Genomic DNA, 14,846 nt, shown 5'->3' on the forward strand with positions numbered 1-14,846 from the left:
TAAGGTAATTAGACTTACAAACTAGTAGAAGATACTGGAAGGCTACTAATGTGAAAGTAGAATATATTCTCCTTTAGAACCTCTATAAGATCATTTGCAAAGATCAAGAAGTTGCCCCATGGTGCCTTTTGGTACCTAATGTCTAATTGGATATGTTCATAAGGATCAGCAAAGGAACTTTTAAAAGAATTCTGGAAAATTTGCTCCAGTATGGCAGGGAGAGATAACCAGTTGAAATGCTGGGGAGGATTTGGCAGTTTAGAAACAAGACTGCAGTTCTGCTGAGAATGTGATGAAATGTATAAACATGGTGTGGGGTTACACCATGTGGATGAAAAAGTGATATGGAATGCTTGTTCTGTAACTTGGAATATTACTAAGAAGAGTTTAATTAACGCTGATAATAGTTTATTTCAATAAAAGTTTAATATTAAAGCAATCCATGGCAAGTTTTCAAGCTGGTCACTGAGAACTCAAATCTGTTTTTAAAAAAAAGATCAATCACTACAGGGAACGTAACTACATGAAACCCAAATTGGCAAGAAACAGTCTTGTAAAATGAACCACAGAGTACTAGAAAGCTTTGCAGAACTTGCCCCACCAGAACTATTGTAACCACCTGGTACGGTAGCTGGAGTAGAATCAGAAAATCTTTCTAGTCACTCTTTTCAAGTCTTGCTGATCGACCAGGCTGGTTGTTTGATCATCAACAGTGCCCTGAAACATTGAACTTAACTGACACAGGTATAGATTATTAAGTCTAGCTCTGAGGATTGAATAAACTCCAATCTTACATTGGTCGTTTGTGTCATCCTGCAGAAACCCTACACCAAGATGATACACCCTACTTGGTCCACTGAGTACAAGAATAACCATTACTTTATCATTTGTTTGACAATATCTGTTTGAATCCTTACTAAACAAATGGAAGTCATTAGCACCTTCTTACAAGTAGCCCATAGAGGAGTAGTACTATTGATAAAATAAAAATGTTTCCATCATCGTCATCTGGAGCTCTATCTACAGCATGAAAATACAGCTTATTGTACTATGATTGTACTACGGTGGTTCTGTTAGTCAGAGATGCAAAGCACCACTGAAACAACTCAAGTGGAACCCAAATCAATGAAATCAAGATGATATTAGCATATTTCCCCATACAGTACAAGCAGCAAACACTAACTCTGCATAATAGATTTTGAACAGATCTTGGAAGTCAAGGTATGAGACACTGTGGGACACCTACAGCAGAATTACATTGAACCACAATTTGCAAACTCATGGCCCTAATAACCAAGATCATCAACTCAGGTTCAATGAAAAGTTGTAACTGTGGTGAGAGAATAAAGATAATAACAAATATTATTAAGAAGGGCTTATGCCCGAAACGTCGAATTTCCTGTTCCTTGGATGCTGCCTAACCTGCTGTCCTTTAAACAGCAACACATTTTCAGTTCCAATCAATCTGAGACAATTTCAGTAATCACCAGTTCAGCTTCAACCATATTACCATGTCTGATTTTGAGGCCCAAACTTCAGTAGGGATGTCAATGCATTCAAGATAATGTAGAAATTTATCATTATGGAAGCAGAGATTAAGGACTTTTATTTGAGAGAGGCAGTGAGACTGTTGTCCTTACATAGAAATTTAATGGGACAATAAAGAGAAATGACCGAAATGATTGTGTGTTGATTGAGTATAAACCATTCCCGACTGCAGGAAACAATTTCAATCAGAGGCATAAATTTAAGATAGATGGAAAAATGTTTGGGAACAAGAAGACTTTTTTCTTTATTCAGCATGTTGCCAGAATCAGGAATGGATGCTGCCTGAAGAAATTGGTGGAAAATATGGTAATGACCTACAGATAGGGAACTGCATATATACAGTACTTGCAAAGGGGAAAGGGATAGAGAGAAATAGCTAGGGAGTGAGACTATTTGGATAACTCTCCTGGAGTCTGTAAATTAAAAATGGGCCAAAGGGCTTTTTGGCTTATATATGTCCATAAAGATCTGAATTACTGAATATTTCAATACAACAGGAAATCTTATCAGACAATTTTGACGTTCTGTGCTTTAGATCCTCCAGCAGTTCTGCACTGTATCCTTCAGAAGAATGTTTCATTGGCAAAACTAGATTAGTTTCCAAACAGAAATATCTCTTTACCTTTGTACACCTACCTGAGGCATATTGGCTTTGCTCATGTTTGCCACAACTTGTCGGGTGACATTGGTGCTGAAGTAACCATACTGACATAGATGAAATCCCAGACTCCAGTATGGAGGCATTATAGGATAACCTGCAGGTCATAAAAATGTATATTAAGGTGCTCTTCCAAGTAGCACTAGCAAAGAAATGGCATTATATATCACTTTCCATGACATCTTGCAGTCAATTAAATACTTTAAGTGTAGTTACCATTTTAATAATGAAAGTGTGGCAACCAATTTGTGCACAACAGCAATGTGATAAGACCTCAAGATCATAAAGTATAGGAGCTGTTCAATCCACTGAGTCTGCTTCACCATTTGGCCATGGCTGAGACAAACTACTTTTACTCATGTTGACTGAGAGATAAATATTGGGCAAGACACACTGGAGTACTCAGCTGCCCTCCTTTGAGATATTGCCAAGGGATCTTTTACATCCAGCCCAGAACAGACAGGACCTCAGCTTAATACCTCATTCAAAATATGAATGCATCTGCATCAGAACTTTATTTCAACGAGCTAACACACACTGCAGCAAAGAGGAACTATGGAGAGCAGAGGAAAATCACCTATACCATGTATTCAAAAAGAAAGGGTATGCAATGAACACAGTCCAATGATTTCTCAGCAACAAACTCAAGCAAGCAGACAAAATATGTCCAGAAACTCTAGCCACTCTCCCCTATATCAAAGACATCTCGGAAATGACTGCCAGACTACTCAGACCCCTTGGCATCATGGTAGCCCACAAACCCACCAACACACTAAAACAGCAGCTAATGAACTTGGAAGACCCTATACGGACAACAAACAAAACTAATGTCATTTACAAAATACTGTGCAAGAATTGTAACAAATACTACATTGGACTAACAGGCAGAAAACTAGCCACCAGGATACATGAACATCAACTAGCCATAAAACGACATAACCCTCTCTCACTGGTATCCTTACATACAGATGAGGAAGGACAACACTTTGACTGGGCCAACACATCTATCTTAGGACAAGCCAAACAGAGACATGCATGAGAATTCCTAGGAGTATGGCATTCCAACTGGAACTCTACCAACAAGCACATTGAGTTAGACCCCCCTGAGAAAAAGAACAGGAAATGACATCACCAACCCAAAGAAACCCCAAACATACAAACAGAAAGCAGGAATCATGCACAGTGCTTTGCCTGAGGCCCACTGAAGATGTTACCTAGTAGGGTTATGGAATGTCTGGAAATTAACCTCCCAGCTCAGCGAGCAAACCTACATCCAGTACCTCAACCTGAGCTACAAATCTTCTCAAAACTAGCTAAGACATATGAGATATGTAGAGCAAAGGGAAACAACATAAAAATAGAAGTTGACATTGACTTCTGTTCTAGGACATAAGTTAGATAAAGGAGAGCCAGTGGACATGATCTGTTTGGATTCCAGAAGTCCTTTGACAAGTTGGCGCATAGGAGGCTGCAAGTGAGATAACAGCCATCGTGTTCAGGGCAAGGTACTGGCAATGACTAGAGGATTGGCTGACTGGCAGAAAGCAAAGTGTGGGATTAAAAGGTTTTTTTTCAGCATGGCAGCTGGTCACCGGTGGAGCTCAGCAGGGGTTCGTGTTGAGACTGAAACTACTCAGAGGAGCTGAATGTCGAAGATAAGTGAGGGAGAGAGTGACATGAATGCAGAATGTAGACAGGACAATAGGGTAGGTCAGGTTTCGGCAGGGATTGGATGGTCAGATGTCTAGTGTCCAAGATTGAGAGACTGGTCAAATATTTGGAGTTGGGACAAGTACATTTTCAGTGTGAGAGGTTAACATGGAGTTAGAGAAAGTTTTAGCTTTCCTAACTTTCCCTGGCTAACTACTAAGGTAAATAAGTCAAAGCCCTCTATAGTCTCAGATTCAGGGACTTTTTCCAGAAGGTTACAATACACAAAGCAAGTTCCTACTTCCCAGGGAATACGATACTGTCAATGTGCCTGAGGGTTCTTAATGCACATCCTTCTGCCTATGCCCTGAGACTGGATATGTGAAGATAGGAAAATTTGCACTTTGGTCTTTATCAACTATGAGTTAATCAATTTCAAAAAACAGAATTTGCTTAATAATTTTCTAACAGCACAAAATGGGTGGATATGAGAAAGGTTATTTCCCTGAATTATTGATTTAACAAAAAATCAAATCTTGTACTCAGCCAGGAACCATTTTTCAATCATGAAACAAAAACATGAACATTTGTGCAGAATAAATGAAAGATTAAAAGGCAAGAATGATTCTGCTGGGTATTAATTCTAGGTCTTTCTGAAGTGTAAATGGGAAGTGGTGGTTTAATCTTACCAATAACATCCATGTACTGCCTTATGACTGTTTTTGGATCTGGACCCAAGAATACATAAAAATCAAAGATTCCTCCAATTGCTCTCCAGGTCAGGGCGGGGGCTGGCTGAAGTAATACATCTGGATGAAACAAACATGCAATTTTCTTAACAGCATATACACAAACACCGGCATCACATGAATTGTGTAAATGGGTTGCCAGGTTACCAATTCTATCAAATAGTGCAATTACGTAACTGTACATGGGAAGGGTTTATGATTAACACACAATCCTGATCTAGCAGAGTTGAAAGAAATGGCAGTATCATCCTAAAATAAATACAGGAAAACAATTTTGAATATTACTCGTAAAATCCTATACAAAGACCAGGGTGAGGTTCCTGAATGATTGTAGATTGGATATCCCAAATCATTCAGCTCTTAGATAAGGAGGGATGAACTAGCTCCCCTTCTTTATTCATCCACCCTCTTGGTTGGTCACAATAATGTCGATTTAAAAAAGAATCCCTTCATTTGGAGAAGCGTCTCTTCCAGACCCAAATTAACATGTTTTAAAAGGAGCCAATTTAAACAGGCTTTCAGGAATTAAAAGAGTGAGTCTGTTGATTACTAAACATGAGAAGAATAAGCAATACAATACCAATACACACATTAGAAATAGAGGCGAAGCCAGAAAAAATCCTTTTCTTTGAAAAAAAAGTGTATGGATCAGTGTGATTGTTTGTGAAGAGTGGATTGTTGAACATTGGAGTGGAGATTAACAGCATTGGCATGGAAATTACTGGCTGAATGTTTTAGTTTTGAAAGTTGCTGTTGCTCTGATTCTTTTCAACAGTGACTGAATTCTGGCATTCATGGTGAGAGTGCCCTTTTGTTGTCCTGTTTTCTTTTGCCTCGCCTGCTAGCTGGCTGGCTGCAGGAGTTCAAAGTGAGAGAAATCCTTTTACTGGCAGTAAAGGGGTGACCAGCAGACGTTCTTCAAGTGTGGCTTTCATGGCACAAGAATGCTCAAACCTAGGCTAGTGTGCCAGGGTATCTTAGTCTGCTGGTACACGAGAACCTTTTGTCCCACTAGCACACTCCAGTAGAGTTGAAACTAGCTTTTTAAAACCTGTCTTTCTTCATTTTTCAAATGGAATAGGAACAAAATGTACTTGCAGTTTGGAACATAATCCACAAGACATTGTCAGCCCTTGTTATCTTTCTGGTCACAAGAGATCACAATCTGTTTAGACTTGCCTCTTCCTACTTTGAAGAACTGTTGGTTGAAGATCCCTTGGGGTGGCTCAGTGGTTAGCACTGTGGCCTCATAGCACCAAGGACTCGGATTCGATTCCATCCTTGGGTGATTGTCTGTGTGGACTTTGCAAGTGTTTCCCGTGTCTGTGTGGGCTTCCTCTGGGTGCTCCAAGTTCTTCTCACAGTCTAAAGATGTGCAGGTTAGGTGGATTGTCCATGCTAAACTTCTCGAAGTGTCCAGGGTGGCAATAGAAAATGCAGGGTTACAGGGACAGGGTAGAGAGGTGGTTTTTGTGGGGTGCTGTACAGAGGGTCAGTGTGGACTCAAATGGACTGAGTGGCCTGCTTCTACATTGTAGGGATTCTTTAAGTGAAACTTTGAGGATTTCTCTCTCAGACAGCCACTAACTTTACATTCACTTAGTTTCAAATACATATTTTGAAATTACCAGTTAAAATGTAAATATTACTTCAGGGATCTGACCCGTATTGTGACAATAGAAAAATGACAAATATTCTATATTTGTAAATTGGCCACTTACAGCCAAAGGTTTCAATAAAGCAGACAGGCAAAACAGCCAAGTGAGAGAGACCAGAAACAAACCAAAATAAACATATAAAACATGGAGAAAATGCTTACTTGCATTGCAGATCATCATCTGATCAATGTGATTTATCATTTAACAGCTCCAACAGATCTTGAATTTTACTCAGAATTCTATTACATATTCAAGCAAGTTAATTTCTTACCCTTGGCATTACTGTTGAACAGGAAAACACCATGAGCTTTTCCATCTTCTTCCATCACCAAGTAGAAAGGATGTGAGCCATATAAATTGGCATGTGGCTGTAACAAATAAGTCAGTACCAGTCAAAGTTCATGAATTATATTCTTGAGTTATTTTTACTTTTTATTCTTTAGTAAAGTAAATTATTCTTTACTTTTCATTTTAAAAACTGAGGGAAACTTTCAGGCATCCTGTTGCATGTATTCTCTCCCTGCTTCTTTGGAGTAGACTAGTTGGGCTTTGCTCAGAAAACTACCAGAGCATCACTCATATCTCTGGCAATTGATTTGCACCAGTCAATTCAGGGAAGAGGCCATCATCACTGAGATCATTTCATTCATCACCTGATGTTCACACATAAATTTCTAGTGGGGTGACATCAATGATCAGAAATGTGAACACAATTTGATTTCATTCTGAAGTGGGAGATGGCACGGGGCAGGGTGACACTAGGCACATGGACACACAAGATGGCCACTGAGCCATACGTTGGCCACTTGACACACAAGATGGCTGCTGGACCACAATATGGAGAGAAACAGCAGATCAAATATAGACACTGTCCGGGGCCACCAGAATGCCAGCACAATGCACTCACAACCTAGTTGATTAATTTAAGACAGATGGGGGAGAGAATACACATGAGTAGCATATACTACACGCTGAAGTGTGTGGGTGCAGCCAACACCTTTGATAGAAATGTTAACAGTCTGTTACAGACTCAATACAGAGTGATAATAGCTAGGGCTACAGTAATTGTCCTTCTCAGGAAGAGCGATTAACACCCATTACTATCGCAATGGACTTCCTGTGCAGACACTGAAACTGACAATGCCTGTGCTGAATTTGACAACAACCATGCTGAAAATAACTAAGGCTGTCCTGGAACTGACAATGACTGCATCGAAACTATTAACAATTCTGCAAAGCTTACAATAAACTAACCATATTACAGAGACAATAACCTCGTTACTGACCTATATCACAAAATGTATAAAAGTATCTTGACATGTGCTCCGGGTTGAGAAAGGACTCACAGCTTGACCACTGTGCTGTTGGTGTTTTTTCTCTCCCTGGAACTCCAGTATTTCCTCGTACGATAAACTCTGACATTGAACCCTGACTCTGACTCCGAGGTGGGTGATTTTTCCCACAACAATTGGCGCTGCGAGCAGGGTTTGCATGTGGCTTGGTCAAAGGCCATGATCGGGGGGGGGGGGGGGGGGGGGGGGGGGGGGGGGGCTGGGGTAAGAACCAATTTGTACCTGCAAACAGGAAGAGTCAGACTGGGTCAAAGACAGTTGAAAAGGTATACTGATTGTAATGTCTAACTTGCTACAGCACTGTGTTGAAAAAAAATTAAGTACATGTCTGTGGAGAGTCAGTGTTAACTATATTAACTGTTGTAAGAACCTGTTGCTTGTGCTGAAACAGCCAGAGGACAAGATATCACCTGTCTCAAAAACCCTGCCCTAAACCGGTTGTTAAAAGGGTTAGCTCCCCCACGTGAAGGTTGGGATTTGAAGTGGGAATTGAGGTGCCAAGTGCACTAGGAGTTGTGAGGCACAAATGGCAGTCAGGTAACATTGGACTCTGGAGGGGTGGACAATGCTGAGTCCAGTTAGAATTTAACGTAAAAGTTGGGTGCTGTTTGTACTTATAATTTCCAATGTGGTGAGGAAGAGGAGCTGATCACTCTGACCAAGAGCCAAACCTCAGTGCAGCGCACGTTACCAAGATGGGAAGCATGGACACTGAGTGTCTGTAATACAGAGCTTGAATAGTGGCTGTGGCCGGGAGGGTAAAGAATCCCACCGGTAGAGAGCACACCAGGCTAGAAGTAGGTTTCTGGGCCAATCAGGAGATGTTGGGTCAGTACAGGTGGCCAGGAGGGTAGAGGAGTTCTGCTAGACAGCACACCCTTTTGAGCCAGCATTCCCAGCCAACCGGTAGGTACTGACTAGTAGTGGTGGCTGGATGGGTAGAGATGACCCACCAGTAGAGCACACCTTGCTAGGAGGCCACTACGGCCATATGGACGGTACCAGGACAGTATTATTGGCCAGAGGATAGAGGAATCCTCACTGGTTAGGATCACTTTACTGTTGTGGATATCTGGGGGTACACAATCTGCTAAATAGCAGATCAAAGTTTTAAGGGGGATACTGCAGGTATCTTATTGAGAAATACAAGGCAGACAGACAAGGGTTGTCAGAGAAAATGAAGAAAGGTGGTTGGGATTCATCCCAGACATTAGCACAACAGACTAGATAGATAAACAGAAACGGAATAAAACTAAAAAGATAGGGTTGATGTTAGTTTACCAATTAGCAGGTCTACTTGAACAAGTGAGTGCCTCCACGAGTCGGTGGAGAAAGGACCAGGAACAAGTTAATGAGCTGGAGGACAGAAAACAAGAGTTAGAGCAGAGAACAATGTAAAATACTGCAGCCACTGCAACGGAACAGGACATAAAAAGCAGTGTGTTAAGAAAAGCATGGGGCACCCCCAAACACCACCCGGAACACCATGGAACCGCAGGACTCCTGAGGTCAGCAGAGTTGACAACCAGCTGCACCCATTGGTGAGGGTGAGAGAGAGGGGAGAATTTACGTGCCTGCAGTAATAGGAAGGAGGAAATGTGAAATGCCAGTAGGCACAGGAGCAGCTGCATCCATCACAAACGTACCCTTACCCCACACAAATAAAATGATTCACTTAAAATAATTCAATGGGATAGGAGGGCATAAAACATCAGCTTACCTAAGCAAAACTGCCCTTGTAGAAATAAATAATATATATATCCCCATGAAATTCTATGTATGCCAAAGTAACGAGGGCATCATAATGGGCAATGATCTCGCGACAGAATATAATGTTCTAATCAATTGTGCAATGGTTAAATTGATTTGGCCCAGACAGGATGGTCGAAAGACTGAGATTGGGAAACGTACAAGTCACCTTGAAACTATTAAAGTGGCTACAGCCACCAGTAGGGACTGGAATCTTGTAAAAGGGGGAATTTGGAGCCATCTGCGCCTCCATCCTTGGAGTATGGATAGAAACAAAGTTATTACAGGTCTAGTTAACATAGATCCGACAAGGGTTCCCAGACCGGAGCATAAGCCCCACTGACAATACCCAATAAAACCCGAAACAGAAAAAGCAGTTGTGGAGATAGTGCAAGGACTGGTGAGACAGGGAATCCCGAAAGCAACCAGAAGTACAACTTACTCCCCGATGTGGCCAGTAATAAGGTCTGACAGGAGCTACAGGTTCACCATTGATTATATAGGACTAAATAAGGTCACTCCCAAACTGCACTCCATTGCAGCAGTACCCTCCACCATTCTAAATGGCTTGGCCCTGAACACAAGATTTTTACTGTTTTAAACATAGCCAGCGGATTCTGGTCTAACCTGTTACACCCTGAGTCCCAGAATAAATTCGCTTTTACTGTAAGGAACAGGCAGTACATGTGGACTCGCCTGTCAGAAGGGTTCCACAACAGCCCCACTATTTTTCACAGGGTGATGAGCAACATTCTGAAGACAGTAGATTTACCAGATTTACTCCCAGACCCTCACAAATGGAGGCAGCACTGCCCTCTAATATGTAGATGATACCATAATTGCCACAGAGTCAGAGTCAGGACACCAGGAAGCTTTATGTTTGGTATTACAGGAATTGGCAACCGCAGGGTTAAAAGTTAGCCCCACAAAGGCACAAATTAGTAAAACATATGTCTTATACCTGGGACACCTTATATCCCAGGGACTCAAAGAAATACCCAATGACTGCAAGAAGACAATCCAACAGATGCCATGACCTGCCATTCTCAGGGCAGTCAGGAAGATCTTTGGGCTATTCAGCTACAGTCGGAGCTTTATACCTGAGTTCGCAAAATTGGCTGAACTGCTCTGCATTACACACACCCCAGCAGACATGTTGAACACAAGGAAACTGAAGGCCGACTTCAATATGAGAAGGGCAAAGTGGGAGGCAGTCTTTTTACCCCCAAGTCAGTCTGTGGTAATAAAGAAGAAGAAGAAAATTTACAACCCAGGAACAGGCTCTTCGGCCCTTCAAGCTTGAGCCAATCCAAATGTACTATCTAAACCTGTTGGTCAATTCCTAAGCATTTCCATCCCTCCACTCCCCACCTACTCATGCATCTGTCCAGACGCATCTTAAATGAATCTACCACCTCTGCTGGCAACGCGTTCCAACCGCCCACCAGCTTCTGTGTGAAGTACTTGCTGCATGTATCCCCCTTAAACTTTCCACTTCTCACCTTGAAAGCATGACCTCTCATTATTGAATCTTTCACCCTGGGAAAAAACTTGTCTCTATCCAGCCTGTCCATACTCTTCATGACTTTGTAAACCTCAATCAGGTCCCCCCTCAGTCTCCTTTTTTCTAGTGAAAATAAACCTATCCTACTCAACCTCTCTTCATAGCTAGCACCTTCCAAACCAGGCAACATCTTCGTAAATCTTCTCTGCACCCTCTCCAAATCATCCACATCTGTTTGGTAATGTGGCGACCAGAACTGTACACAGTGTTCTAAATGCTGCCGAATCAATGTCTTGTACAATTTTAACATGACTTGCCAGCTCTTGTATTCAATACTTTGTCTAATGAAGGCAAGCATACTATTATGACTTCTTGACCATTCTATCCACCTGTACAATGGACCTGCACTCCAGATCTCTCTGCCCATCAACTTTTCTCAAGACTCTTCCATTCATTGTATAATTCGCCCTAGAATTAGTCTTGCCTAAATGCATCACCTCACATTTGTCTAGATTGAAAGCCACCTGCCATTTTTCTGCCCAACTCTCCAGTCTATCTATCTCTGACAGTCCCTTATGCTTTCTGCTACTTCCCCAATCTTTGTGTCATCTGCAAACTTGCTGATCATACCAACAGTGCCCTCTTCTAGATCATTTATGTATATTACAAACAACAGTGGCCCCAATACTGACCCCTGTGGAACACCACTTGTCACCTTTCTCCATTTCGAGAAACTCCCTTCAACTACTACTCTCTGTCTCCTGTTGCTCAACTAGTTCTTTATCCACCTAGCTAGCACACCCTGCATACCATGTGACTTCACTAACAGGGTAACAGTTAGGGATTTGGGAGAAAACCCGGCTGAGGAACTGCACAACTGTGGAGATATAGATGGAGATGAAGACGGGGAGAGTAAAGGATACCCTGCTAGACACCACCGAGGAGACCCTCTTCGTGGACAAGTCACGAAAATATGTAGCAGGGTCGCCCCAAACAGGATGGGCTCAGGTAAATGATAAATTGAAACAGTTATGTCCAGAAGAATTAATGGAAGTCAGTCTGCACAGGTAGCAGAATTGGTAGCATGCACCAAAACACTGGAATTAGCAAAAGGAAAAATTGTGAACATATATACAGACAGTCACTATGCCTTCGGTGTAGTCCATGGGTACATGGTGGCACGAGGTGGATAAGGGTACACCACCACGCAGTGGGGGGGGGGAGGGGGGGAAGCCCCTATCAGAAACCAATTAAGAATTCAGGAACTGTTGCATGCCAGTGAACAGTCAAAAGAGGCTGCAGTAATAAAAATAAAAGCCCACCAAAAGGAGCCAGCAAAAGAGAGTCCAGGTTGGCTAAAATTGAAAAGAAACCAGGCAGCAGCCTGAGCAGCTCAGGAAGCTCTAGAACAAGAAGCCATTGATGAGGCAGCAATAGCCACTATTGAATTACCAAAATATACTATCCAAATTCAGCAGCTACAGGAGGACACCCCACAGGAAGAGACAGCAATGGAGACTGTAGGGAGTATTCACAGGGGAGGATGGTGTCTCGAGTCGAGCAGACAAGGTGGTAGCACCAGCATGTATACAGGACACATTGCTTGAACTGCACCACGGGCTCTCCTATACAGGGAGAGAGGCCATGATAACAAACCTAGGGAGAGAAGGGGATGGAAGAGACATGGCCAAGTACTACTGCAATTGCATGGTTTGTGCACAACATAACCCAGGGAGACCCATAAAAGTTAAAACAGGACACCAGCACAGAGCTAGGTGACTCTGGGAACACCTTCATGGGTTAGATTTTACGCAGCCACTATCACCTTCCCGTGGGAAAACGAACTGCCTCGTCATCATAGATCAATTCACCCGGTGGGTAGAAGCATTCCTGACCAAAGGCTGCACTGTGACCACTGTAGCCAGAATATTAGTGGAGGAGGTAATCCCGAGTTGGCGGGGGAGGGGGGTACCCCTCCAGATCAACTCCAACCAAGGGACATATTTTACAGGCAAGGTCATGAAGACTGTCTGCCAATTTCTTGGCATTAGACAAAAATCACCCACAGAGCTCAGAGATGGTAGAGAGAATGGACAGAACGCTTAAAAATACTATAGCTAAGGCTATGCAAACCTCAGGCAGAACATGGGCTGAAGTGCTGCCAGCCATACTCATGAATTTAAGAGCAACTGGACTAACACCATGTGAATTAATGACCGAGCAAGCAATGCAACTGCCAGAGACAATAATCAAAGGTGGCACTGATGTGGATCCACTAAATGACAAAATTCATCAATATGTGATAAAATTAAGTACCCAATTGAAAGGGATGCGGAAATCTGTAATTGACAAACAGGACGAAAAGGGCAAGTCAGGGGAACTCAAAATCTTCCCTGAGGAACCAGCAGCAGGAAGCCGCGTCCTCGTGTGAGCACTGCCTGACAAACCAGGCTTTGCCACAAAATGGAATGGGCCATATGACATGGTAATAAGTGGGGACACCTGCGCCTGCATAGATATGAAAGGAAAAGGCACATGGAAGTACTGGACCCAACTAAAACCGTTTAAAGACTCCAGTGACCAAACTAATGTCATTGACCATTCTCCAGGTATAGACAGAAATGGCAGACAAAAGGGTCATCCCGGGAGGCAGTACCAAAAACACAACAGAACAAACCACACAGAAGCACGACCGCACCTCCTGACAAATACAACGACTTTGACTGATAACTTTATTTAACTGCAAAATGTATATACCTGTATGTATTTCACTGTGTTTAAGTGTCACGACTGTCAGGAGCATGTCAAGATTTGAAGATAACCACTTCTATAAAACCACCTAAATTTACATTGAGACCAAACTGCCTGCTATCCACTGGTGCGATCAGTAGAATCCTATTTGTGGCCACCCTGGTGTGGACCCCTCATGACCAGTATAGACACCTCGGGAGCGCCGTGTAAGGGGCAGATAGGGAAATACAAACAGGAACTCCAGGGTAGGTGTGTGCAACTGGGCATGACCAATGGCCCATGGGGCCGGGACCCCAGCCTAGGGAGGGGAAGACTCATTTAAAACCCATTTAATTACCTATTCTGTTTCACAGGGTAGGAATGGGGATGCGTTCATGCCCTGGTTCCCAAAAATGACTCATGCATCCAGAGACAGTGCACTTTTCGGCACTGTACAGTCACCAGGGAACAGTTTACCTGCACCTGCAGTGAGCAGGTGTGCTTGAATGTGACTGCAGACAGACAATTCATATGTGGGCAGTGCAATGGCACCCATGTCAGCTCCACCACATGGACATACCCGTTTGATACTTATCAGCTGTGGGGGGGGGGGGGGGGGGGGCCGAGGTGCACCCGGGGGATCAGGGGCGACATGGATGGACAGACAGACGGAAGGACAGGACAATGTATGTTATCAAGCAGCAGTTTTTCTATTTAAATGCACTTATGCGACAGACACTCCAGACCTCCCAAACCTATTTGCAGTCGAGACAATTGCACCCATTACTGTACCATGCCCCAGCGGGAGACAGGTTCGGTGAAGGATAGTGACCCACTCCATCAGTCAGGAATTCTGTGCTGACTGGCAGATCCCCAATGAGATCATCATTGGGATATGGATTCTTGGGATCTCTATATTTGGGGGAAGGGAGCGGGCATAGCGGGGTCGTCAGCGCTAAAAACCGAAATTACCTTGTATGTGGCCTGACTATCTTAGGCAATAATACCTCAAAAGCTCTGGAAGCAATTAATACAGAGTTGGCTGAACTCAGACTCTATGCACAGTAGACACATGGTGGATTATCAATTCACACAGCAAGGGGGAGTTTGTACAATTATTGGTGACAAATTGTATCACCCAAGTTATTGAAGCCTCCTATAACATTACAAAAGCCATCAAGCCACCTGAGACTAGCTTGATAATTTGCGACAGGGAGCCACAATTACAGACAGCTGGCTAAATTGGTT

The 14,846-nt window shown here is 42.9% G+C and overlaps 1 protein-coding gene across 1 annotated transcript in view; it reads right to left on the reverse strand.

Moving 5' to 3' along the window:
* LOC132828020 (lysosomal alpha-glucosidase-like) overlaps nucleotides 1-14,846 on the reverse strand; it is a 60,321-nt gene that overhangs the window by 31,959 nt on the left and 13,516 nt on the right. Inside the window, exons 5-7 of the mRNA XM_060844908.1 lie at nucleotides 6,535-6,631; nucleotides 4,546-4,665; nucleotides 2,185-2,303 (exon numbers count right to left, since the gene is read on the reverse strand). Of these exons, the coding sequence (XP_060700891.1) occupies nucleotides 2,185-2,303; nucleotides 4,546-4,665; nucleotides 6,535-6,631 (336 nt within the window). The remainder of the gene's footprint in view (nucleotides 1-2,184; nucleotides 2,304-4,545; nucleotides 4,666-6,534; nucleotides 6,632-14,846) is intronic.

The sequence above is a fragment of the Hemiscyllium ocellatum genome, chromosome 25, assembly GCF_020745735.1.
Source record: "Hemiscyllium ocellatum isolate sHemOce1 chromosome 25, sHemOce1.pat.X.cur, whole genome shotgun sequence".
In the NCBI taxonomy this organism is placed as follows: domain Eukaryota; kingdom Metazoa; phylum Chordata; class Chondrichthyes; order Orectolobiformes; family Hemiscylliidae; genus Hemiscyllium; species Hemiscyllium ocellatum.